General features: G+C 43.1%; 1 protein-coding gene across 2 annotated transcripts; it reads left to right on the top strand.

Moving 5' to 3' along the window:
* Positions 1-346: 346 nt before the first annotated feature.
* nup37 (nucleoporin 37) lies at positions 347-26074 on the top strand. 2 transcript variants are annotated; one of them, XM_083527748.1, is made up of 10 exons: positions 347-494; positions 1815-2014; positions 3964-4088; positions 4854-4926; positions 8095-8189; positions 21015-21105; positions 21345-21526; positions 22684-22734; positions 22835-22928; positions 25873-26074. In XM_083527748.1, the coding sequence occupies exons 2-10, from the start codon at positions 1856-1858 to the stop codon at positions 25984-25986; spliced, it is 984 nt and encodes a 327-aa protein (XP_083383874.1). In that variant the 5' UTR covers positions 347-494; positions 1815-1855; the 3' UTR covers positions 25987-26074. The 2 variants fall into 2 exon arrangements, with proteins under 2 accessions (XP_083383874.1, XP_083383873.1); XM_083527747.1 differs by having other exon boundaries at positions 377-497.
* The last annotated feature ends 1839 nt before the right edge of the window (positions 26075-27913 follow it).

The following is a 27913-nucleotide window of genomic DNA, read 5'->3' as shown; positions in this document are numbered from 1 at the left end:
ATTAGACACGTGGCCGTTTAATATGCACTCGTTTCAATATTACAAAAATATCGTTTTGACAACAAACTTAGTTTATTTGTCTTAATTTTTACATTTTTACACAAATAAAATGTCAAAAATTAGGCAATGTTGTTTTTTGTAACATTTTTATAACTTACTTTTTCATAAAAAGTTTTTAACTAAATACTAAATAGGAAAATAATAATAATTACTATTTTTAGCTGTATTTTCCGGCTAATATGAGAAATGTTATACAGTATAAGAAATGTATTCTAAATTAATATTAGTACTCAGTTTATAAATGCAATCAATGGCCATCAGTTTCCGCCTTAACCCGGAAGTTAAAAGGGCCAATCCGGAAATAAAAGAAATTGCAATCATTTTGAACGAGTTTGAAAGACGGTTTTTTTTTTTTTTTTTTTTTGACAAGCATGACACTAGGGCACTTTCGGGGTTTATAAAAACAACAGCTGTACTCGGATCAATTAGAGAAGGTGGTATAAAATATACGTTTTATTTAGTAATTTTTCTTTAAATAATTAAATTGGTTTAATGCGCCGTTATCTTTAGCTAAGCATGTTAACGCTGAGCTGGGCGCACGCGCATGGTTGCTGGTCATTGTTAGTTTATTTGCTATATATATATATATATATATATATATATATATATATATATATATATATATATATATATATATATATATATATTTATTATTAATTCATTTATTCAGATAAATTACTCAGAATAGGAAGGTAAAGTGTTTTGTCAGTTTTGCTTGAGGTTCAGCTCACAGGTTTAAGGAAAACCTAAAGTTCTTATACGTCATCGTTTCCATGGCAGCACGCCTTTTACGCTACAGCGGGTGTGCTGCGCGCTCACGCTACAGCGGGGGTGCACGTGTGATTTGCGTTGTCCGACTGATGCTGTATTTTGCATCTCGTTTCCTGTAAGGAGACGTTTATTTCACATGGATGGACATCTCAGGGGGACATTCTAAAAAAGCTTAACGTGGCTTGATGCGATGACATTTTCAAAAAAAGACCAAACTCAGTAAAAACATTGATAATAAAGCATACTATCTATAGACAAGCACATAAGTCCAGAACAATTTAAGCACATTTCATGTTATTTTAGAATGTCTCCATCTGTGTACGAAATAACGTCTGGTGGGGAAGCGATTGTTTATAGCTGCTATAATGTAATTAGTAAAAGAACGAACGTTACATGTTGCACAACATTTAAAGGTGAATTTTTATTTTAATTTGTTTCCGTACGTAGGACGTTACTTTTCTTTTTTTTTTTTAAACGGGTTCCGGTCTGAAAGCTGAGGTGGCGTTTTACTGGTTAAGACTTTGTAAAACTGATCAAATGTTGGGCCCTTGAACACGGCTCCTAACCCTATCTGCTCCAGGGGTGCCATAGCATGGTGCTGTACCATGGCTGACCCTGCGCTCTGACCCGTTTCATAATGAAAACTTGGGAAGTGGTAGTTCGATGGGTTACTGTTCAGAAGGTTGCCAAGCTTTGCCCAGCATTGCCAAGATGCCACTTTTGGGCCCTTGACTAAGGCCCTTGACTCTGTGTTCCAGGGGTGCTGTATCATGACTGACCACTCTGCACTCTGCTCCTACTCCCGGGTCCCTGAGCAAGGCCCCCAACCCTCAGTTGTATTATTGATAAATTATTAAATTATCGATTTTGTCACCCTGGATGAGGGGGTCTGGTTAATGGTGTAAATGCGATCCAACCACCATACCTGATTGACATGTTGGCATTAGTGCAATAACTGAAGACGTTCTTGTGACTTGTTGCAGGTGGAGTTGTAGTGACGTTGTGAGCAGCAGTATCCGTGTTGATGATGCAGGAGGAGGCGGGACACTCGGCCACATACTCACTGCCCTGCGACGGCAGCGTCAACGTGGTGGAGTTCAGTCCGTACGACTGCGGCTCTGCCTCCTCTCTCCTTGCCTACGCCGAAAACCAGCACGTGGTGGTGGGAACGTGCCGCTTTCAGGTGACCTCAATGGGACACGGTGCACAGCGTCACCGTCCAATCAGAGATCAGTTTCATGTCTGATCCTATAAATCCTGAATCGTGAAACATGTGCCAGGGTTTTTCCATTCTATTTATGTCATTAAGAGTTCAAATTATTCCGTAACAAATTACAAAACTAAATGTATATTTTATTAGAGTGCATCTAAAGATGCCCTGTACAATTGAGTGCCTTCAGATTTGTGGTAAAAGTTTGGAAAAGAACCACATGTAGCAGGAAAGGTCGGGTGTCCCAATACTTTTGGCAAAATAGTGTGCGTCTTAATCTATGATTTATCATGATGTGTTGATGATGATGAATTAGTATTTATTTAAGGTTCACAAAGACATAAATAATTGGTATAAACAATTAATTTAGTTATTGGATTTTTTAATCAAGTGACAAAATAATTGGCATCCCTATATATATATATATATATAATAAATAATTAATATATTATTATTATTCAGTATGAATTATTCATTTAGAATTAAATATATTAAAGATTGCGATTTAAATAGTTTAAAAAAATATATACAAGTATTATGCAATTTTACATTAATATGTACTTATTTGTTTGTTCATTTTTATTATATTTTATTTATTTGATTACTTATTGGTGTTTGAATCGATAAGAATTCCAGTAGTATAATGGTTAGTACAGTGGAACCCGGTTATGTCGATGTCCTAGGGGGTCGCCAAAAAAGCATCGAGATAACCGATGATCGAGATAAACGAAAATCAAAATGGGGGCAGTATATTAACGTGCTTGAAATTTCTTTATGCACATGATGTGCGTTAATAAATGAGAATGTGCATGCACGTGTTTCTGAAGGGTTTTTTTTACACAACAGCGTTGCCGCGATTTGTTTGATGAAGTCATGTTATAAAAATACATACAGTACATGTTTATCTGTCATGAATCCACCTGCCACGCCCCCTTCAGCCCCCTTCAGCATGTCAGGTGTTTTCTCGGCCGCTTTCTCTGAAGCTCCCGGCTTCAATCGCGCACATATGGTGCTCGTTTATCATCATCACCAGCTCCTATTTAAACTTCCACACTCTCACTGTCCGTTATTGTTGCTATATGTTAGTTCACGGCGGTCGTTGTTATCGCGCATGCGTATCCCGGTACGTGTCTTCCCACCGGCACTCTCTCACCGGCTGCTCTTTTCTTCCCAAAGCGCACCGCGGATTACCCCCCCCCCCCCCCCGATCCTGCCCGTGTTCATTCTATGCTTTTGCTGCTCATCCCACGTTCTCCCGTGTGCTGTTCAGCGCCGCACTTCTACTTTCGCCTCCTGTTCATCGCATAACATTTAACAATAAAAGGCATGTGTGCACTAACTAACAGCAGAGATTCACCAGTATACAATACAACACCTGTAGCAGCTGTAAGGTTTGATTTTTCCGCCACTTCCGCGAGTTCTTCTGCGGCTGCACAGCGCGAGATAACTGAACGTTAAATGGCAAATTTTTCCCCCCTTGTGCTCGAGATATCAGGGTTCAGCGACATAAAAAAGTCGACATAACCGATAAAAAAATGCTGAGAAAAAGCGAGAATTTGGCGGTTCCACTTCAAAAACGTCGACTTAATAGAGTTGTCGAGTTAACCGAGGGCGAGATAACCGGGTTCCACTGTATTAGTATATCAGTATATTTAATATAGTGTATCTTTAAAATATATATAAAGGAGATTAAGGTGTTCTGCATGGTGTAGAAGATGCGGTTCCACACACTCTTTGCTGTTGTTATTCTGAATTAGGTTTCATCTATAAAGAACTGCAATAATGTCGATCACCTCCTTTTTTATATATATATATATATATATATATATATATATTTCATTTTAGTTTTTATAAAGGGTGCCAATAATTCTGGAGTTTGATTAGGTATTATGCAATACATGTGCTTGTTTGTGCGTGTGCAGGAAGAGGACAAGGACGTAGACGGAGTAGAATTTAACGCTCTGCGTGTCTTCATGCACGGTGTTCGTGTGGACGCTCTGGCATGGAGTCCAGAATCCCGACTGGACAAGCTGCCGCAGATGATCAGGTACACGCCACTCCCTCCCGTTTTACACGGTTGGAGTTCCAGAGGTTAGAACTCAGTAAAGTCTAATTCAGTTTTTTATCTAATCTGTCTGTCTGTCTGTCTGTCTGTCTGTCTGTCTGTCTGTCTGTGTGAGGGAGAGAGGGAGGGAGAGAGGGAGGGAGAGAGGGAGGGAGAGAGGGAGGGAGGGAGAGAGGGAGGGAGGGAGAGAGGGAGGGAGGGAGGGAGAGAGGGAGGGAGAGAGGGAGGGAGGGAGAGAGGGAGGGAGGGAGGGAGGGAGGGAGGGAGGGAGGGAGGGAGGGAATTATATACATTTTAGATCTTGGCCTTTTATTGTGGCCAGCCTGAGGCACACCTGCGCAATAATCACGCTGTCTAATCAGCATGTTGATTTGCCACACCTGTGAGGTGGATGGATGATCTGTGCAAAGGACAAGTGCTGGTTTAGACAGATTTGTGAGCAATATTTGAGATAAATAGGCCTTTTGTGTACATAGAAAAAGTCTTATATCTTTGAGTTCAGCTCATGAAAAATGGGGGCGAAAACAAAAGTGTTGGGTTTCTAAATTTTGTTCAGTATATTTATTTTAAAATGTTTAAAAAAAGTAAATATATAATGCTGATGGATGCTGTTGGTTTTGGCGTCAATTTCGATTCACTGGACGGATGGCGGTAAATTATGTATCGTGATGCGCAACATATATCACAAGTCCTCTCGTGCGCCGCACTGCCCAATGTGACCAGCTCCCTTCGCTGTTTTGGTTGCAGGTTCTGCACCGCATCAGCCGACCGAAAACTGAGACTCAATACTTCAGATCTTCAGAAGCTGGATGAACTGACGGTGAGCTATTTCTCCCCTCCAGGAGTAGAGTCAGTATCTGTGTGCATTTCTGTGGACATGCTGTATGTATAAGTGAGAATCCATAATGTGAGGCATGACATTTGCTTGCGGTGAATTAAAGGCTTGCATTAAAACGGTGTTATGCCTCACACCTAGCCGTAAATTATCACCTTATGGCCTACGCCGTTACCAGCGTCAACAGGTTAAAGCCGTTATTGATGACTGCAGTGCAAAACCGACTAAATAGATCAAAGTAACACTTGATATTCATCACTGATTTTCTATAAAACTTGTTGGAAGAAAGAGATAAAGAAGTAGCGTAAAAATGACATTAAATTGAGTCATGTTTAAGAAACGATGATTCGACTTGCGATTTTTTTATTTTAATACAATATATAAATTTTCGTATAACGATGCATTGGGATTGTGCCAGGATGTAGGCATCTCCTGCTTCGTGAGATTTCCTACTTTCTCTCAGCACTCCAATTCAATTGTACAATTTTTCTGTGTTTTTTTTTTGTTTCAAAGACCAATTCTAGCTTCTCTCTCTCTTTTTTTATCAGCATATACTGTATAGTTTATACTGTACGGTACTGTAAATAGCTGTTTCATTCACATTCACATATCAGTCACATTTGAGAAAATGAGACAGGACGTGTCTGAAATATTAAATATAGCTCTCTAATAATATTAAAGGTTTTTGGGGTTCTGGCGCCGTTATTCGTGATATTTCCCGACCCTCTTTTCAGATTCTTGCGACCCATTTATCAAAATTCACCGTATACACTATATTGGAAAAAAGTATTGGGACACCTGAGTTTTCCAGTCATATGTGGTTCTTTCAAACACTGTAATCGCAAAGCTGCAGGCGTGCAATTGCACAGGACGTCTTTGGACACAGTAGCATGAAATTATGCCTTCACTTGAACTAGGAGACCCAAAACCTGTTCCAGCATGACAATGCACCTGTGCACAAAGCCAGCTCCATTAATATATGCTTTACATTGGAGTGAAACATGAATGTGAACACTGACTGCACCCCAGGCCTTCGCGCCTCACCTGCATCAGTACCTGAATTTACTACAACACTTGTAGCTGAATGAGCACCAAATCATCACAACATTTAGTGGAACATCTTCCTAGAAGAGTGGAGGGAATTATAAGAGCAAATTGGGACTAAATGGTACTTTTGGTAATACAGTCTATATAATTCATCATGTATATAAATAAAAATCAAAACTCCTCTGTTTTGGCTCAGTAAAGTCATTAGGAAATATATAAAACAGATGTATGGAAATGGAACTGTATGTTCCAGTGGCTACAGTTGTTTATAAGCTGCACATTCATTTAGGACTCTGAACACTCTGACCTTCCTTCAGGATTTCATTGTCTGACTTTTGCAGAATATACAACACGCTTTTACTTCAAATAAAACTCAGAGCGCAGTCGTGGACTGTGTTTATTCCTTCCAAATAATTTTCGTATGATTATTGCGTTTTAAACCCCGGGCTGTTTGGTGTCCCATCACAGAAACTGGTGGAATGTTGTTTTGCTTTGCACATTATGGAGATTCGAGCAATATGCAGTATTGTCTATTGGAGACATTTGTGGAATTTAGCATAAAGGCCAAATGCTGAGTGATCATGCGTTTGAAAATATTGGAGCGCGCTCCCATCGGGCTTTTATTAGATTACTCCGAGTGGGAATGTGGTGTTCTGTGTGGAAGGCATTTCTTGAAAAGGAACAGGCCGTGACACTGCAGCTCTGTTTGGAGAGAGGGTTTTTTTTTTTTTTTGTTCTCCCCAGAATATGTAAGAAATTTAGTGTGATTTGTGGGCAGCCATGTTTAATGACCAATTATCCGTTCATTTGCACGTCACATTGAAAAGGGCAGAAATTTATAATCAATAAAAGTTATGCAGCTATGGAGTTAAGGGTCTTGCTCAGGGCTAAGAGTGGCGGATTGGCATGGCTGGGATTTGATATCACAACCTTCAGAGCCAACGGTTAATGCCTTAACCACTAAGCTGTTTTGATATTAAATTAAATATTCTTTTCATTTCATAGTGTTTCTCTCGGTTCTTATATCTCAGCAGTTAAGGCTCTGGATTACTAAATGGAAGGGCCGGGGTTAAAGCCCCAGTATTTCCAAGCTGCCACTATTGGGCCCTTGAGCAGGGCCCTTAACAGTTTGTGTATCGTCGCTGACCCCAGCTTCCTAACATCGCCGGGATACACGAAGAAATAATTTCACTGCGCTGCAATATACATGAACCTTTTTATACTTTCTTTCTTGTAGAATTTGAACAAAAACTTGCGATTTTCTTTTATTTTGAAATCCCCCAGTGAATCTTAATGCACTGGAAAAAATGCAGAAAAATGCACTGCAAACTCGAATTTTTCTGAAGGTAATATCGATGCTTCTGCGAGAGATGATGTATGTGGCGGTGCAGCTGTGGCTGCAGTGAAAGGAGACTTGTTGAATCGAGTTCATCGGGTTTCTTGCTCTGAAAAATGAAAATGTAACACACACACACACACACACACACACACACACACACACACACACACACACACACACACACACACACTTATATAAACATCTGTATTACCCAATTGCGGTCTTACAAATGATAAACTATTTAATTTAATTGTTTCCTTTTTTTTTTTTTTTTTTGATCAATTTAATTGATTACTCAATTTAAGCAATATAATAAGAAAAGTGTATTGGATTCATTTGATTTATTCTCTTTTTATAAAATATAAAGTATTATTTCGTATATTATTTAACAAAGCAGGCAATTTGTTTAAAATTGTTTTAAAAATTTAAACTCTTCTGATGTTGGTCACAAATATGAATAATAATAAACTGCGCTAATAATAATAATTCCCCCCCCAACCATACCGAAATTGAACCGAACTCTATTATATATATATAATAGAGAGAGAATGGAATTGCTAATATATTTGTCAGACCATGGTAATGGTTTTTACATCATATTTTCCCCCTAACAAAAACACAGTCTAAAACAATGTCTAAGGCAGACGTGGCGTCTCCGCGGTACCTGCGGGCTCTCTGTTTCTGGGACCGGGTGGGAACCGAAGTTTAAGCGTATATATTTCGACCGTCCAAATGTATATGATTTTCCTGTTTCCTATGTTGCCTAGGTGATGGAGGGACACACCAGCTACATCAATCATGTCATCTTCGAGCCAACAGAAGGAAATCAAATAGCATCGGTCAGTGACGATCACACTTGCAGGTTAGTGGAATCGCAATGTGTGTGTGTGTGTGTGTGTGTGTGTGTGTGTGTGTGTGTGTGAGAAAGAGCATGCCCTATTATGTTCTGTTCTCTGTTAATGGTCCAGAAAGTCATGACCGCGCTTTCCAGTGCGAAACCCGACCCTAAGCACAACAGGGCCGCTGTGCGTAAGTGCGACCCCCACACTTTCCTTCTGTGATTGGTTAAACGTGGAAATCCAATCAGCAGCCCAAAATATGTTTTTTTTTTTTTTTATAAACGCTCCTGTCTCCTTGGTGACACTTAACAAGCGGCCCGAATCCAGCGCACCCCAGAGGTACGGTGCGGTTTCCTTGCCAGCTCAGGGTAACACAAGTGAGCGCTCCAGAAGCCTTTTTTTTTTTTTTTTTTACGTCAGAGACGCGTAACCGACACACCTGGACGCCGCCGCACACTTTTTTTTCGCCCCCTTTCCTAAGCCGCAATCCAGGAAATGAAAGCAACCGTAATGGCTTCAAGGTGGCCGGTAACTGGAACGCTCCAATATAGTTTCAAATAGACTCATTTATAGCGAATATCTGCACAACATTTCAACTCATAGACGATAATAGAATCTATATTAAGTCCAGATCAGCAGTTGTTTTTAGATTTGTCACTAATAGCTTATTTTGATAATTTGATCAACTTTATATTTCATGGCTTTATTGCTTAAATACTTTAAGTAATAATGAAAGTAATGGGAAGCTTAGTTTTAAATTAAATGGATAGATGGATGGATGGATGGATGGATGGATGGATGGATAGATAGATAGAACTTTGTCAATTCACAGCAACAAAATGCAGTTTAGCATCTACCAGAAGTGCAAATAGTAGCAATTATGCAAACTGACAAGTGCAGATAATTATGTAAGTATATGTACAGCATGTAATATATAGAATACCACAGCGAATAAATATGAAGTCTATAGCAGTGAAAAATATGCAGACACTGTTGAAAAAGTACAAGTAAATAGTAATAAGGCTAAGGCACTGGGTACAGATGAGCTTTCTTTAGACTCCTCAAGAAGTACAGGCACTGTTGTGCCCTCCTAATTAGAGCTGAAGTGCTCTGGTGCCAGGACAGATCCCCAGAGATGTAAACTCCCAAGAACTTAAAGCTGGAGATCCTTTCATTACATTGATGTAGACTAGGGAGTGTCACCTGCTGTTAGATTTCCGAAAGTCCACAATGAGCTCTTTAGTCTTTATAACGTTGAGGGCCAGGATGTTGGTGGAACACAATGCTGTCAGTCTTCGCATCCCTCCCCTGTAGGCAGATTCGTCGTCGTTGCTGATCTGGCCAACCATGGTGGTGTCATCAGCATACTTGATGAAGATGTTGGAGTTAAGCAGAGGAGCACAGACATGGGTGAACAGGGAGTAGAGTAGTGGGCTCAGAACACAGCCCTGTGGGATGCTGGTGTTATAATATTTTTTCCTCCGTAATTAGGGCAGTATGAAGAAAATATCGATATTATGGCAAATTATGTTGAGGTGGACAAAAAAAAAAAAACTCCTCACTGTGATATTAGCATTGCATTGAAATATTGAAAGCATATAATTTAAATTTGTTTCTGGTCAAAGTAAATTTGATTTTTAATATATAAATGAAATAACAAAATGCAATTAATAAGTGCAATTATTTGTTTTGTATGTAATTAATAGCATAATGAATCTCAGCTTCTGAGGTTACTCACAGTTTATTTTGTCTACTGGTTATATGACCATAGTAAAGTAATATGATGTAGTATAAGTATTAGTTTAGTATTGGGACACCTGACTTTTCCTGCCATATGTGGTTCTTCCCTGAACTGTTCCAACAAAGATGGAGACGCACAATTTTGTATTCTGTTCATTCATTTTTATCTGTTAAGCGCTTTGAACAATGGACATCGTCTCACAGCAGCTTTACACAGATGAAGTGGTTATAAAAGAATGTATATGTTTGTTCCTTATAATTTTAAGTTAGTCCCTAATGAGCGAGCCAGTGGCTGCTGTGGCAAGGAAAAACTCCCTGAAGAAACCCTGAGAGGAACCGGACTCAAAAGAAAAGCCATCCTTATCTATGTGGCACCAAATGTCCATTCAATACAGTTTAATCATTGTTAAGGTGTGCAGTGATTAAAATGCAACCTGTGGCAAAATCCATCCTTCTTGAGTTGCTCAGTAACTTCATGGATCTTTTATAAGAAGCCTTTGGATGCGGTAGCATGCAATTTGAATTTAATTTAAAAGAATAGAATATGGGTGGTACTGAAGACATGGATGTGTGAAAGAATGAGTGTGTGTTTGAGTTAAGATTTGTAGCAGCTTAGTAACACACAGTTGAGTGAGTGTGTGAGTTCCAGTTCAGTTCTGTTGAGTTCCTGTGTGTTGAGGAACCTGATGGCTTGAGGGTTTAAAATGTTGCACAGTCTGGATGTGAGACCCGAATGCTTTGTGATGGGTGTGTATGTGTGATCGTCCGCAATGCTTTTGGCTTCGCGGCTGCAGCGTGTGGTGTACATGTCTGTGATAGAGGGGAGAGAGAGACTCCGATGATCTTCTCAGCCGTCCTCACTATCCTCTGTAGGGTCTTGTAGACGGTGCAGTTCCCAAACCAGGCAGTAATGCAGCTGCTCAGGATGCTCTCAACGGTCCCTCTGTAGAACATGGTCAGGATGTGGGGAGGGAGATGGGCTTTCCTCAGCATTCTTAGGAAGTAGAGATGGTAATGTAGTTGGTGTTGAGTGACCAGGTGAAGTTCTCCACTAGGATCTCCACGGAGGATCCATCGATGATCAGTGGAGAATGGTCGCTCTGTGCTCTCCTGAAGTCAACAACCAACACACACATCCAACTCCACACCAGGCTGTTAACTGTTGCACCTCCTCTCTGTATGCTGACTTGTGCTTTACATGGCTTGAAATGGAAGATCATTAATATAGCTCTAAATTCATCCCTATTAATCACCTTTGGGATGAACGTGAACACTGACTGAACCCCAGGCCTTCTCACCTACATCAGTACCTGACTTTACTAACACCCTCCTGTCTGCATGAAATCCCAGAAATCTCCACAGGCACACTCCAAAATCTAGTGAAACATCTTCCCAGGAGAGTGGAGGTTTTTACAACAGCAAATGGGAACTACATGTGGAATGGGGATGTTTCAAAAGCAAATCTAATGATTATATTTACTGAAGAACTATGTGTGTCAGAGCACAGATTATGTCTTATAATTATGTAGCTATAAGACGCGGAGACAAGTGTGCTTTATGAACTTTTATAAGCGTAATATTCTCTATCAGAACAATAAAGCGAGATATATTGCTCTTGCATTCGAGATCGTTTTTATTCAGTGTGATTGATTTGGAAGTGCCGGGTTAGTTTAATAAAAGATGGATGCACTTGCCGCACTCGTGTTTTTTTTTTCCCCACCCTGCTTCGTGTGTGTGTGTGTATATGTGTGTGAGGGGCTAGTACACCGTATCGGCCGACTCTACTGTATGCGTGAGTGTGTCTTGTGACTGTTTTTGTTATTCTGCTCTTCAGGATACTTGTCTCCTCCACTTCATGTCCACTCCAGCATGTGTCTAGACACAGCGCTCTTTCTCATCGGAGCGCTACGCTAATGTTATGCTACACCCATCACCCCAGTGTGTGTTCTTGGAGCTCCGTGCTCCTCCTCCTCCTGCTTGCGGCCTCCCTGTTGGTGTTGGTGCAAGTTCAAATTCGAGGTCGGGATGAAAGAGTATGGAGAATATCAGTCTTTATCACAGTCGGGGGGCCAAACGTTCCACAGCGGGCAGATACGAATAAATGTGGACGAGCTGTCGGATTAGGGGGGAAAAGTCTCTGATCTCTGAAGGCTTCTCTCCGTTCTGATGAGCTCGCTGAATGATTTATTCGTCCGGCCTTGACGCGCACACTTTGATAGCTTTGGTATTCAGCGTGTGATCAAGGGCAGGTCGCTATTAGTGCTGACTCGGATGAGCACGTCAGCAGTTTTAGGGAAAACACTCAGAGGGCATTGGAAAGACGCGAAACTTTCGAACCGACGCGTGGGAGAGAAGACGTATCTGCAGCCGCGGCCTCGTGCCTCCGTGTCCCTCTCCGGCCAGAGAAAACATCTCCATCTGCAGAAAGATTTCGGTTCTGACACATTCTGCGTGGAAACGAGGGACAGATGTCTTTTTAATTCATCCCACGCAACCACAATGCACTTTTCATTCACATACCGTCATCTGATCAAAGTCCTGGACGTGTATTTGTGTCTAGACTAGAAGTAACTGGAGCAATAAAAAAAAAAAAAAAAAAAAAAGGTTGGTATTGGCTTGTGGGGGCGTGTCCACGAAGGCGAGCTCGATACAAAGGCGTGCACGACGAGGCGCCGGTTTTCCGTTCCAGAAAATTACAAAGTCTTTCGACTTCGGTGGTGGACAAATCGTATAATCATCAGCTAGGAGCTGGGAGGTCAGAGCTCCAGTGAGCATGGCCTGGAAGTCCCATTATATGGATAAAAAAGCAACGACGTATGACGCTTGACAAGCTTTATGTGCATTAATGCAAACCGGAGAAGAAACTGATCGAATCCACTAGAAAGACTAATTTGATGTAGACAAAGAGTGAATTTTAGTTTTTGCATCTGTTTTTAGAATTTCTAGAAACGTTTTAGAAGTTTTGCTAGCAATAGAATTTTACGCTGCTTTGTATTCAGGCACTTGACAGAATCATGTGGTCTGGAGTTTCGCAATACAAAACGCTAATGAGGGGATTTTTACTTCTATTTAATTCCATTAATTAATTTTTTATTGCGCTTTTTACAATGGACATTGTCTCAAAGCAGCTTTACAGAGATAAAGCAGTTATAAGGTTGTATAAAAGAATGTGTATTTTTATTGGCTAATGAGCAACCAATATTTTTGTATATTTTTATTTATATATATATATATATATATATATATATATATATATATATATATATATATATATATATATAACAAACAATTTTTGGTAATGAAAATGCAAAAGAAATGATGACGTAATTACAATAAAATGCAATGAATAAAAAATCTTTTGTGCAGGTGGCTTCTAGTGTCAGGGATTCACCCTGCCACGCCCCCCTCTGTAGCTGTCAGGGATTCACCCTGCCACGCCCCCGTCTGTAGCTGTCAGAGATCCACCCTGCCACGCCCCCCTCGATAGCAGTCACGCTGCTTCCCAAGATTACCGACAGCTGTGGCTCATGAAAGATCAGACTACATAAACTCACGTTCTTGAGTCACAGGCTGTCGGTCGTTGTATTGTCATGCAGGTAAATCGCGTGGCTGCTCAAACGCCGGGATTCACCGCTGGCTATTTCTCCGAACTCCATTTCCTTATTGAAGTACTCATTGCCGAAAGCTTTATTTTCATTGGGATTAGGCGTTTGACATTCGCGCTCATAGTGGATACTTCGTTACGAGCGGATGTCTGGGTTTGCTTTTGTTTTCATTGGTGTATGAGTGTTTTGTTTTTTGCACCGCAATAAAGAACATGATTGGACTTTATCTGCTTCCGCGTCTGCAGCCTGACAGAACGACCGACCTATACCGAACGCGGATTCGCCATTCCGCGATTCCGACCGCGATGGATCGGCAGCTGAACCCGGCTTCGGATTTCCTCCGGAAGCTCAGTGCCGCTCCTCGCGGATCAGATCCACAGAAGCCGGATCATGAGAGCGCGGCTGCGCCACGCCCCTCAGAGAGCGCGAGGGGATTACCGGCTCGTTACTCGGGGAAAAAAGACGAATTAGGCGGATTTCTGCAAGGCATCGGCGAGTATGTGGCTGTTAACATTTCCCGGTTTCCTTCCGAATGAGCCAAGATTGCCCTCTGTATTTCCCTCCTGTCTGGTGAAGTTCTTGCCAAAGCCAGCTCACTATGGAGCGCCAAAGGGGGCAAATTCGGCTCACTCGCCGAATTCAGCGGGCTGCTTCTGGGGAAGTTGGGGATAGAGGTGGTGGATCTCCACTACAGTTCCCTTGAGGAGGAAGGTGCTCCATTCCAAGGTTCTCAAGAGCACGTGGCTCCGTGCCGGATTTCCCATGAGCCTGCAGCTCAGCCCCAATGTTTTAATGAAAGGGCTGCTTCATCTCAGGGTCTCTACCAGCGTGCTGCTGTGTTCCGGGGTTCTCGTGGACGCAGCACACCATCTCCGAGCGTCGGCGAGCACACCATGCCGTCACAGAGCTTCTACAGGCGTGCCGCTGTGTTCCGGGGTTCTCGTGGACGCACCACACCATCTCCGAGCGTCGGCGAGCACACCATGCCGTCACAGAGCTTCTACAGGCGTGCCGCTCTGTTCCGAGGTTCCCGTGGGTGTGCCACGCCGCCACAGTGTCTCCAGGAGCGTGCTTTCCCGCCACAGAGTCTTCACGAGAGCGCCGCGCCGCCACAGAGTCTTCACGAGAGCGCCGCGCCGCCACAGAGTCTTCACGAGAGCGCCGCGCCGCCACAGAGTCTTCACGAGAGCGCCGCGCCGCCACAGAGTCTTCACGAGAGCGCCGCGCCGCCACAGAGTCTTCACGAGAGCGCCGCGCCGCCACAGAGTCTTCACGAGAGCGCCGCGCCGCCACAGAGTCTTCACGAGAGCGCCGCGCCGCCACAGAGTCTTCACGAGAGCGCCGCGCCGCCACAGAGTCTTCACGAGAGCGCCGCGCCGCCACAGAGTCTTCACGAGAGCGCCGCGCCGCCACAGAGTCTTCACGAGAGCGCCGCGCCGCCACAGAGTCTTCACGAGAGCGCCGCGCCGCCACAGAGTCTTCACGAGAGCGCCGCGCCGCCACCTCCGGTCACAGAAGGCGAAGTGACTCCTCCGAGTCCCTCTCCAGACGACGCCACATCCCAGAGCCCCTTCCAAGGCGACATGCCCACGAAAAGCTCGGCTCCGCCTCAGGATCTCCAAGAGAGCTCCGCCCAGCTCCAGGTCCCTCCAGAGAGCTCCGCCCAGCTCCAGGTCCCTCCAGAGAGCTCCGCCCAGCTTCAGGTCCCTCCAGAGAGCTCCGCCCAGCTCCAGGTCCCTCCAGAGAGCTCCGCCCAGCTCCTGGCTCCTCCAGAGGGCACGACTCCGCTCCAGGCTCCTCCCGAGAGCTCGTCTCCGCCTCCGAGCGACCCCACGAGCTCGTCTACGCTTCAGTGTCCCAAAGAGAGCTCCACTGATGTCGTGGACCTCCAGGCGAGCCCTTCTCTGCTCGTGGATCTCCAGGCAGGCTTCACCTCATTTCCAGGCTGCCCAGTAGACTCCGATCTGCTCCTAAGGGTCCCAAGGAGCGCCCCTACGCCCAGGGGTTTCCCTGTGCACTCACCCCGGCTCCAGGACTGCGAAAGGGAAGTTGAACGGCTGCCCCCGGGTTCCACCGACGGCGACGGCTCACCCCACAGTCCCGCAGAAGGCGACGGCTCGTCTCCAGCGCCCGCAGAAGGCGACGGCTCGCCCCCGGGTCCTCTTCAGGGCGAAGGATCGCATCCAGGCTTTACGCAGGGCGAAGGATCGCATCCAGGCTTTACGCAGGGCGAAGGATCGCATCCAGGCTTTACGCAGGGCGAAGGATCGCATCCAGGCTTTACGCAGGGCGAAGGATCGCATCCAGGCTTTACGCAGGGCGAAGGATCGCATCCAAGCTCCGCAGAAGGCGACGGCTCGCCCCCGGGTCCTCTTCAGGGCGAAGGATCGCATCCAGGCTTTACGCAGGGCGAAGGATCGCATCCAGGCTTTACGCAGGGCGAAGGATCGCATCCAGGCTTTACGCAGGGCGAAGGATCGCATCCAGGCTTTACGCAGGGCGAAGGATCGCATCCAGGCTTTACGCAGGGCGAAGGATCGCATCCAGGCTTTACGCAGGGCGAAGGATCGCATCCAGGCTTTACGCAGGGCGAAGGATCGCATCCAGGCTTTACGCAGGGCGAAGGATCGCATCCAAGCTCCACGCAGGGCGAAGGATCGCATCCAAGCTCCACAGAGGGCGACGTCTCGCCCCCAGGTCCTCTTCAGGACGACGGATCGCCCACAGGTCCTCTTCAGGACGACGGATCGCCCACAGGATCCCCGCATGGCGACGTCGGTCCTCCAGGTCCCTCTGACGGCGACGTCGGTCCTCCAGGTCCCTCTGACGGCGACGTCGGTCCTCCAGGTCCCTCTGACGGCGACGTCGGTCCTCCAGGTCCCTCTGACGGCGACGTCGGTCCTCCAGGTCCCTCTGACGGCGACGTCGGTCCTCCAGGTCCCTCAGAGGGTGGTACGACGTTCCTGGTCTCCGCCCGGGACGTCCTCCACTCCCCGGTCATTGTCATGGTTGGCGTCCAGTTCCGGTTCCCCGCTATGGATATCACTCCGGCTTCAATCCCCGCCAGGGGCTTTACTCAGCCTCCCGTCAGCACCGAGGGCGTGGCTCCGTTCCGGATCCTCCTGCAAGGTGTTGTTCCATGCCGGCTCTCCGCAGAGGATGTTCACCAGGCCTCCGTTGCTCCCAGGCGTCTAAGGAGGCCTTCCTCGGAGTGCCCTGGCCCGCCTGGCATAGGTGGGTTTTGGGGCGTCAGGTGTCGCCCCTGGAGGGGGGGGTACTGTCAGGGATTCACCCTGCCACGCCCCCCTCTGTAGCTGTCAGGGATTCACCCTGCCACGCCCCCGTCTGTAGCTGTCAGAGATCCACCCTGCCACGCCCCCCTCGATAGCAGTCACGCTGCTTCCCAAGATTACCGACAGCTGTGGCTCATGAAAGATCAGACTACATAAACTCACGTTCTTGAGTCACAGGCTGTCGGTCGTTGTATTGTCATGCAGGTAAATCGCGTGGCTGCTCAAACGCCGGGATTCACCGCTGGCTATTTCTCCGAACTCCATTTCCTTATTGAAGTACTCATTGCCGAAAGCTTTATTTTCATTGGGATTAGGCGTTTGACATTCGCGCTCATAGTGGATACTTCGTTACGAACGGATGTCTGGGTTTGCTTTTGTTTTCATTGGTGTATGAGTGTTTTGTTTTTTGCACTGCAATAAAGAACATGATTGGACTTTATCTGCTTCCGCGTCTGCAGCCTGACATCTAGAGTGGGCATTTAAAATAAAATTGTTATTATTTACTTTGATTGGAATCAGATGTGATTTACCTTGACTTCCTGTTTGGGATTGTGAGATTGAATTTAAATCAGACTCACTTCAACTTCCTGGTTACGATTGTGATATTTGAATCAGATTCACTTTGATTTAAAGATTATGATTCTTAGATTGGAATCGGATCAGATTCACTTTGACTTCCTGGTCAGGATTGTTATTTTGGAATCAGATCAGATTCACTTCAACTTCCTGGTCAGGATTGTTAGAATAAAATCAGATCAGATTCACTCCGATTGCCTGGTTAGGAATGTTAGATTGGAATCAGATCAGATTCACTTCGACTTTCTGTTTAGGATTGTGAGATTGGAATCAGATCAGATTCACTTTGATCTCCTGGTTAGGATTGCTAGGGTGTGCATGTTGGTGCACATACTGGTGTGTGTGTGTGTGTGTGTGTGTGTGTGTGTGTGTGTGTGTGTGTGTGTGCACATACTGGTGTGTGTGTGTGTGTGTGTGTGTGCATGTGCATGCATAGTGGGGTGTGGTACACCGAAGGTCCTCCTTCTACAGTTTAGCTCCGCTTGACCTGTTGTTGCCTCCTACAGGCGAATGCTGTAAGCGCAGGTCACTCCAGGGAATTGCTGAGTTGACCGAGTTCATTATTAAAGAGGAAGGATCACCTGAAGTCCTGATGATCGACCTAGTTTTTTTTTTTCTTTCTTTCTTTCTTTCTTTCTTTCTTTCTTTCTTTCTTCCACAGATAGACACTTAATCTACATCAGCTTTGCTTTTCTGTCTTTCCAGCTATGAAATATGTACCTGCTTCTTGTCCACAGTTTTTCTTCATACAATCATGATTTAAAACATCGTTTCTGGAGATGGCACTGATCCCACACCCAGCGAAAAAAAACAAAACAAAAAAAGGTGGATTGGATATCAAGGGGGGAAAAATAGACGGAATATGATCCAATAATGTAACCAATACAATATAAAATATCAGTACTGCACAATAACGGAGATTATTTATTTATTTAAAGTGAAATTGTCTGAACATGAAGGGATTCGATTAGACAGTCTGTGAGGATTCATTTGATTTCATTTATACTTTTTGTACTTGATTGTATATGGAATTAAATCCTACATTTGTGCAATTTTTACTGTATTTCCTAGTTGAAGGGAAAAAAAATAACAATCAAGGCTTCAGTATTGACGTTGGAAAGCCAGTCATGATCACATGACTCGAGAACTGCTGACCCCTCGAACATCCTGATGCTGGTGTGACATAATTATCTTTCTGGTGTTTTTTTTGCGAGAACTTGGTCCAATTTCGTTTTCCTTCTTTTATTCATTTTTTTTTTTTTTTCCCCCTTTCTGTCCACATTCCCACACCATCGTTCCGAGTGCACCGTCGGTTCATCGGTGGTCATGGTCTGGTTTCTGGTGTTGCGTGCGATTGATCTCTTTCGCTTGGCAACCTCGGCGAGCCCGAAGCGTTTCAGCCAATGTTTGTGCGTCGTGGTTTGAAATCTCACTCGCGCTGGAGTTGCGAAGGGCCGATCAGGTCAAGCGCACCGCTGAACATTGTTCGTGGTGGAGATTCGATCTCCAGAACCTTACCTCCATTTTCTCACTTCTGTTTCACCTCGTATGTAGCGTATGCTTCTTTTATCCCGTGCACAATCATTCCATTTGGGGCACAGGAACTCGTCCACCTAGCCTACTCCGATTCCAGAGACAAGATCTCAAGGAACACGTTCATGATGACCTCATCAGCCAGCATTCTGTTTCCAAGAAACCCCTGCAAACCAGTTTATCCCCTTCAGAGAAACCCAGTTGATCCCCTTCAGAGAACTCGTAGCTCTGATGTGGTGAAAAAATACAGCTCCTAAATTTCCGGATCGACCGAATGCTCTGTCTTAGTGATTTATTTTATTTGTCCGCAAGGCCTCTCTCGTTCTTTTTCCTGCTCTCACTTTCTCACTTACTCCCTGTATCTGTGCTCACCACGGCCAGGATGCCTTCGTGGCTTCGCGAAAGGCCAAATTAAAGAGCAAAAAGGCCTGTTTTCCTGGGAAGGGAAGCCTGCAAGCCGGCACTGGCAGTCCCAGTTGTCTCTTGGACACAGGACAAGCTGCAAAATTTCGGGGATTTATGACATGCAAGAAGTCTGCGCTCTCTTCGGAAGAACACGGTCGTCTTCATAACACCCTAGTGAACCATTTTTATTGCTCGTTCGTCACTGGGTGCCCAGTGGGGCAGCAGCCAAAGAGCTGAACATTTCCTCTGTCCCAACACACACACACTTTACAGTAAGTTATCAGTTGGACCGAAAGCTCTTTTTCCTTCAGAAGCTGAGCACTGTTGTATTTTTCATCCGCCGTGGTTTTTTTTTTTCGCTTTCCTAAGCGCTCATCGGAACTGAAGCAACCTCTGAACTTCACATCCTGCGCTCAGCGGGTATCCGAGCTCACGCAGGATATTTTTACCGCACAATACCTCTTCCACTTCCTTTCCTGTGCTTAATTGGTTGTTTGATTGAGACCTTTTTTGACAGCGCACTCCGCTTGTTTTAAGCCTCGGGTTTGCTTGATTTTGAGTTTTTTTCTATTTCTTCTTTTTTAAAACCGCGTGTGTGCCGATTTAGAGCACGGAGATGGCTTTCTGTCCCAGTTTTATTTCCTCCGTCTGGCTCGTGTCCTACTCCTTTTATGACCTCTCGTCTAGTTTACGCCACTTTAGCCGAGAACAACATAGACGAGTAGATAACTAAAATATCGGTTCTGTTTCCCTGCTCCAAACCATCAGGGATGCTTAGACTCACCTGGATAGATTTAATAATGTGCTAAAACAAGGCTGGTAGCACAGTGTTTAAGATGTTGGAGCAAAGCACTTGAACCTCATCTGCTCGGTTGAATAAATGAGCCAATTGTAGGTCAGTCTGGATAATAGCGTATGCCAAATGCTGTAAATGTTATAATAATGTTAATATTTACAATCAAATCCACTTCCCTTCAATCTTGGACCATGTAAACACCCTGTGGAGCCCTTGCCTGCAGTCTTATGTACATGTATGTACCCTTCATATCAAACAACCATTTTAGTATAATACTATAAAATTTCAACTTTTATAAAATATATATATATATATATATATATATATATATATATATATATATATATATATATATATATATATATATATATATATATATATAAAGCTGATAGATGGATGGATTGGATTGGATTGGATTGGATTGCCAGCTTGTTTGTCCAAAGCAGGCTTTCATGGGAGTCTCGAGCGTATTTTCTGTGCGCTTTCAATGTTTTCATGCTGACATTCCAGTATCTCGGCGTGGATGAGCAAGCGCTTCTCCTTCACCATACCACATGCTGTCAATTTGCGTTTTACCATCTGAGAGGATCCGTCATCATCAGAGGGCATGTGGTGTAAGTTCAGTCTTTTGGAGCGCCTTGTTTAATGATAGATATGCCTCTAACGCAACCTTTTGAAACGCACAGTAAGACGAGATCAGGCCTGAGTCATGATTTTGCACTTACTGTATATGGCTTCTCGGATGCATTATTGTCTTCATCAGGAGATTTTTGCCTTCTTACTTACTCGGACGAGTCGATCGTAACGTCAGATAGTTTATTTGGACACTCTACTCGGCGTATATATTTAGTTAACCTTGAAACTAGAGGCTTCGAAAAAATTATTTTTTTTTTTCCTCAGGGTTTGGGATCTGGAAGGGAACGAAACTGTACTGTTCAGACTCTGGTCTCCGGGAGTCACTGTGTGCTGGCATCCTGAGGAGGTGTATAAGGTAAGCTTAGTACTGCGAGTTCCCTCGGTTCAGGCTCAAGACGTTCTCAGGTGAGAGCACAGGCAGTCTTCGAATCGAACTGAATCTTTTGCTGAAGATAAAAACACGACCTGGGGAAAGATATCAATGTATTATAGGATGATACGTTCACAGCGGCTTCTTTTGTCTCTGTCGCTAATGAATACACTCAGCCAAATGTAGGAAGGATGCAGAGCATATTGTTCTTTGTTTCCTCCCAGCTGATGGTGGCCGAGAAAAAGGGCACCATACGTTTCTATGATCTCGTCACCCATCAGGCAATTCTGTCTTTGGAGAGCGGGCAGATGCCGCTCATGTCAGCCGACTGGTGCCTCACGAACACCATTAAAGTGGGCGCTGTGGTGGGGAGCGACTGGGTGATCTGGGATATTACACGATCTAGGTAAGAACTTGTCCAATTAGCTCAAAAGTATCTTTAAAAAATTTAATTTTACATGTATTTATACTTCCATAGAGACTTTCATTAAACGTTAGCCCAGATCCATCTAATCATCACAGAAAGAGGTCATTCGACTGACATTTAAAACCAACAAGCTCCCAAATCTGCCAAAAAAACCGCATCTCGATTCTTTTACAGCATGAAGCCGTCCAGAGTTATTGAAAAAATAAAGAAATTTTGAATGCTGGAAACCAGCACACACAAAAACATTTACAAATAATTGCATAAAGACTACATTCTTTATGATTCTGGAGCTCGTGGCCAGAAAAGTGTACAAAATGTCTATAGATATGATGCTGTGTTATTTGTGTGTTTTGTCCTTTAAGAGCCTCCGAACTTTAAATTTACATACAGCACGATTTCAGAAAACATTCCTTTACACACACACACAGTGGTGTACAAAATGTTGGAGACCTTCTGCTTTAGGGCTTCCAATTTAAATAGAATTGCCTTAAAATGTATTATAGTATTTTATAATATGAAGGTGCTCAACACACATCTGTTCCTCCTCATGTGTTGAAATTGACTTTGAGAAGTCGATAAAATAGTTTTTATTAAAATTAACCAGCATGTTGTTAGCTAATAATTAATAATTATAATCGGAAATTCAGATTTCTGCCTTGAAAGTGATAAACTTAAATTTTTTGTTGTTGTTTTTTTTTTTTTTTGTTTTTTAGGAGCTGTATCAATAGACTTCTGATTAATCAACTGATAATAAAAATACAGTACTGAATCATGACAAATGTGCTAGATGAAATCAATATGAACGTATAAATGATTTAAATAAATCTTCAGGAATATAAAAGACGCATTCAAAATGAAACAAAAAGTAACAGAACAAATTAAAAAAAAAAACACCGTTACATTCAAAATTAATTAAAAAAAGGGCACTTTGAATAAACAACACGATTCACCTTTAAAGGCTGCGCTCGTATTGTATATAATGCAACCCGGAAAAACTACCGGTATGAATTATAATGGTTCCAGCTATCAATCGGCAAACCTGATGAATCAGTCGACCTCTAATTAATTGTGCTTATGGGAAAGAAATCACTAACCACCATCTGTATGAATGTTTTTCATTGTTCCTTTTGTAATAGTTATCCTCAGGACAAAAGGCCTGTGCATTTAGACAAAGCACGGCTCTTCAGGTAAGCACTGATGTTCCGGCTCGTTTTAAAATCTCACTTAATATCAGTGCCGCTTAAAGATTTTTTATAAATATATATAACTTTATTTGGCGTCTCGCAGGTGGTCAAGAGCAAACGAAAATCTTTTCGCCACGACTGGCTGTCCAGGGAAAATCAGCAGTCAGTTAGTGGTGCATCACCTGAGTCACCCTCAGGTAAGTGTACAGACTGTGTTTTACTAACGGGATCGTTCACATCTAGATGTCGGTGCATTACACAATATTATTGGCCTGACGTGAAGCAGAGTGAATTTAGAGCATGCTCACGTATTCAAGTTAATTACTTCATTGATGTTTGCAAGGCAAAACTGACTGAATGGATCAAAATATTGCTTCCTTTTTTATTTCTGATTTTATATACTGCACGTTCTAGAAGGCTGCTGCTCAAAATTATACAGAGGGACAAAGTAATGCCATATAGAGAGAAAGATTGTGTTTTAATTACTTCTTAACTAACTTCTATGCTGCATCTTTATCATTTCAGTTTTATTTTTTGTTTTGTTTTTTTCCCATTTTTACAATTTCTTCTCCTGTGCCTCGAGCCATTTACCAATCAAACAAATCAATTTTGTCACCCATGAAAAAACCCTTTCATTTATCTCAGTAAGGTCTTTAGGAAATTAATGTGCAGTATCTCACAAAAGTGAGTATACCACCCCCCTCACAAATTTACCATTTTAGTATATATTCTCAAGGGACAAAACTATAGAAATGAAACTTGGATATATTTTAGAGTAGTCAATGTGCAGTTTATATAGCAGTACAGATTTATTTTTAAAATAGCTGGCAACAAAAGTGAGTACACCCTAAGTGATAACGCTTACCATGGAAAGCCACACGTCCTATTGATCATGTTCATGTTTTTGTCTGCTTGACAGGACCATACAAATTTGTGTATCTTGTAGTAGAGCAGTTAAAATTTGGTGCTTTGAGTACAATTCTCTCATTCTGACCACTGGATGTTCAACATGGCACCTCATGGCAAAGACTTTTTGAGGATTTGAGAATAAGAATTGTTGCTCTACACAAAGACGGCCGAAGCTATAAGAAGTTCGGTAACACACTGAAACTGAGTTACAGTACAGTGGTCAGGGTCATACAGACGTTTTCCAAGATGGTTTCCACTCAGAACAGACATCGCAAGGGTCCATCAAAAAAGTCGAGTCCTCGTTCTCCCCTTGCCTTAGAGGTTGCAGAAGCGGAAGGTCCTTCAACAAGTCTGTTTGCATGGCCGTCGGCCCAGATGGAATCCTCTCCTGAAGCTGGCTTGTGTGTTGATGCCCTGGTGAGGAGAACCAAGAAAATCGTGTCATGGTGGTGGTAGCATCATGGTCTGGGGCTGCATGAGTGCTGCTGGAGAACATGATGACAACTGGCTTGCTGAGGAAGCTGAAGGTGATGGAGTGGCCAAGTATATCTCCAGACCTGAACTCTATTTGAGCACCTGTGGGGTATCCTTAAGTGGAAGCAGGAGAAGTGGCATGTGTCTGACATCCAGCAGCACCGTGATGTCATTATGTGAGTGTAAGAGGATCCCAGCAACAACCTGTGCAGCTCTGGTAAATTCTGTGCCCAGAGGATTTAAGGCAGTGTTACATAACATTAGTGTTCACACAAAATATTGACACTTTTGACACAGTTTTGACATGTTCACATGTACTCACAATTGTTGCCAGTTATTTAGACAATAATGGCTGTATGTTGAGTACTTTTTGAAGGACAGTAAATCTGTACTGTTATACAAACTGCACATTGCCTACTCTAAAATATATATGTGGGAGAGCGCGTAAATGCAGAAAGAAGGAACGCCACAACTGGTCATTTTTCGTTTTATCTCGTGTCTGTCTGCTTAGTGCCCATGCAGCACGTCTCTGGCACATGCGCACACATACCCTACACACACACACACACACACACACACACACTCTCCTCCTTAAATGCATCCTCCGATCACTGGAAAAAAAAGAATAATCATTAGGTCACATTGACTTCAGGTGAGGCAATCCGCTGCCTATCTGCTCCCGGCCTCGCCCTTCATTCACAAACCGACGCCCCCGCTGCCACATAATCCATTTTTTATTTCTATAGTTTTGTCCTCAAAGGAGATATAGTAAAATTTTTGCTACAATCGTTGTCTTACCCTGTCAGTTGTTTATAAGCGGAAAAGGGCTACAGCTATCGATTATTTTAATATTTTAATGTAATCGAGTATTCTATCGATTAATTGAGTAATCAGATAAGAAGTACTTTTCCTTTATTTAAGAGCAATACTAAATATACAAGAGAAAATTAGACGGGTCGGCCAAAATGAACGTCATTTATTTCCTTATTAGAAAAATAAACATTGTTTTGGCTGAAATAGCACACAAGAATATCTGTGAAAACTAAATTTAATTGCCATATTACACCAAAAATGCAAACACAAATATATAAATACAAATTTATGAATAAAAAAATCTATTTCAAATGGCTTTAAAAGGGGTAAAGTAGGTTTTCTTTATGTTTTAGTTTAAAATGACCCCAAACTTTGGAAACTTTCTGTTGTGTTCTTTGGCCTGAATCTTCTCCCCATTTCATTTTTTATTCTGCAGCGTCTTCTGTGTTTGTTTAATAGTCAGACTTTTTTTTTCTCTCAATTCCAAGTTTGTTTCTTGCAATTCTGAGTCGCGAAAAAAGTTAGAATTGCTAGAAAAAAGTCTGAATTGGGTAAACAGACTGTGGCGGAAACGGGCTTCCATAGTGTTTACTTGTCCAGAGCTTAGCCGAGTAGTCCAGAGTTTAGCGGGTGGTGCGTCAGTAATAATAGTCCGTGGGGAAACAGTGATTCGTGTGTAGTTAAAAGGACTGAACTGAACATATAATTTGCCTCGATGCATTTTTGTATTTCAAATGCTCGAGTTACTCGAGGAATCGTTTTAGCCCTTAAGCAGAACTTTAATTTAGAACACTCATTAAACCGACCTGCGTGTTCAACCCTCAGACCTCACACCTGACCTTCAAGCGAATCACCATCCAGTATTCAGTCAGGAAATGGTATAATGTGTATCAAGTACCAACGTTTCGCACGCCTCATGCCATATTCTGTACTATATCATTCCAGCCCGTGATGATCGGCTCGTCAGTGGTGGGCTCGGGTCTCAGCTGGCACAGAACCCTCCCCCTGTGTGTAATTGCTGGAGACAGAAAGCTCTCTTTCTGGATGACTGAGATGTGAGCTGACTTTTTGTCATGCCTTTAAAAAAAAAATTTCTGTTTGTTTTTTGTTTTTTTGCATCTTTAATAAATTTACATTTTCTTACATGCTCACAAGTACTCAAATCATGTTTTCAATTGTCCCAGTCAGACAATGGTCCTTTTTTGCTCTTTGCTTATATTTCTATCCTAACAAACCCCCACCCCCCACCCCCCACCCCCCACCCTGTCTTTCTGCAAAGTGTCATGTCTGTAACGGCCCATTACACTGCAGAGGAGAAGAAAACAATGACCTGCTTTCAGATTGCTCCCTTTTCACATAGACACACTTTTTAGTGTGTAACCTGAACCAATTACTCCAAACCCTTTTAACAGAAACAAAAATTAAGGTTTTTTTTGTAAAAAAAAAAGAGTAACTAGTAGTGGCATGGTGTGCTAGTTTCTGTTTCTCATTCCCCACAGACCGAGAAAGTGGGAGGCTGCTTACTGGTGATGGTCATTGCAAATGCGCGTACAGAGCAGTGTGAGAAAAAGTGCTTAGTTTAGCTGAATGAGGAAATATCCTCAAAAATACGATATTACGTTGAAAAGAAAAATACGAAGAAACTAAATTGCCTTAATGCACTGTATGAACAAAAGTGTGCGGACCCCTGACTATAAGATTTATGTGCTTTTTGAACATCCCATTCCACATTAAATACCAATTTGCTGCCATAATAACCTCACTGATCAATATAATCAAACAATGAATTTAATTGGTGGGCAAATTAGTAGTCACGTGACGTCATGTGTGCATTAACCAGTTAGCGTACGAGATCGCTAGGATGCAGCGAAACAAACTAAATGCCCGGCACAGTCGGGAGAATCGCCTTCCAAATACCATATTGACACCACTAAACGTCACGTTGACGTTACCCAGCAAAATATGCGAAAATGTGAAACTCCACCGAAACACAGACATGAGACGTGTCAAAACGCTGAGGACAGCGGGAAATATCGATTGCTGGATAAGATAGTGCCGTCACATGACATCATTGATCCTGCCCCCTCATAAGCAGCCAACACGGATATGTGGCGTATCAAAACGTGCGTATTACCAAGGAGAATCGTGTGTCGTGCTTACCGTAGAAAACAGAGCGCATCCAGTGATCACACGACTCAATTCATTGATATTTTTTCTGTATGTTTGTACATTTAGTTTTCAGTCTTGGTGCACTTGTTTTAGTAAAGATATATGTATGTGTGTGTGTAAATGTGCACATGATCGATGTGTAACAATCAGCCATATTGTGTTGAATTTATACCCGGCTGTGGGTGTTGCAGTACAACTGGATACAGAAGGAGGATTTTGGGGGAACCTCGACTCTTTACTCAGTCCTCTATGTTTCTTGGAGCGCAGCTGCAAAACCACCATCCGCAAACATAACATGCGAGCGCTCTCCAGGTTCTCCGACTTTGTTTGAACAAGTCCAATGTGGTGTGAAGCGAGCGCTGGAACATCTGCATGTGAGAAATCGACGTCAACCGCCGCCACATCTCTCCGCACACACACATGCACACACACATGCACACGGCTTTCCAAAGGACATAATAACTCACAGAGTGGCTGAAGAGTCAAGAACCAGGAGCCAGGGTTCTCACAAGAGCCACGCCATCAGTAAGGGGGCCTGAGATGATTTTTGTAAAAGGTTGCCATCTGGTGGTTGTGTAATGTGCTACAGCTGAAGAGAGTACAGATGTTAGTGATGGGAATCAAAATTCTGGTTCTTTAATCAGAAATACAATAAAACGTTAAATTTTCAATAACCAGATCCCCCAACACGTCTACATAAAATAATTTTGACTATAGTTCCAAATAATGAAAATCTAACAACGGATAAATGTTGATATACAGAATGAGTAGCTTCACTGTTCATATCTTCTGGTCCATGTAGTTAGTTCTTTTGTCA

Source organism: Silurus aristotelis (assembly GCF_946808225.1).
Source record: "Silurus aristotelis genome assembly, chromosome: 24".
Classification (NCBI taxonomy): domain Eukaryota; kingdom Metazoa; phylum Chordata; class Actinopteri; order Siluriformes; family Siluridae; genus Silurus; species Silurus aristotelis.
Note: the sequence above shows the minus strand (reverse complement) of the source record. Positions and strands in the feature narration are given on the sequence as shown.

What these genes read in the sequence shown, in the direction of transcription:
- nup37 (XM_083527748.1), top strand. Translation starts at nt 1,856, where the DNA reads ATGATGCAGGAGGAGGCGGGACACTCGGCCACATACTCACTGCCCTGC. An exon ending in TGGGATATTACACGATCTAG is followed by an intron (nt 21,527 to 22,683) that starts GTAAGAACTTGT and finishes CTTTTGTAATAG; the next exon opens with TTATCCTCAGGACAAAAGGC. An exon ending in ATCACCTGAGTCACCCTCAG is followed by an intron (nt 22,929 to 25,872) that starts GTAAGTGTACAG and finishes ATATCATTCCAG; the next exon opens with CCCGTGATGATCGGCTCGTC.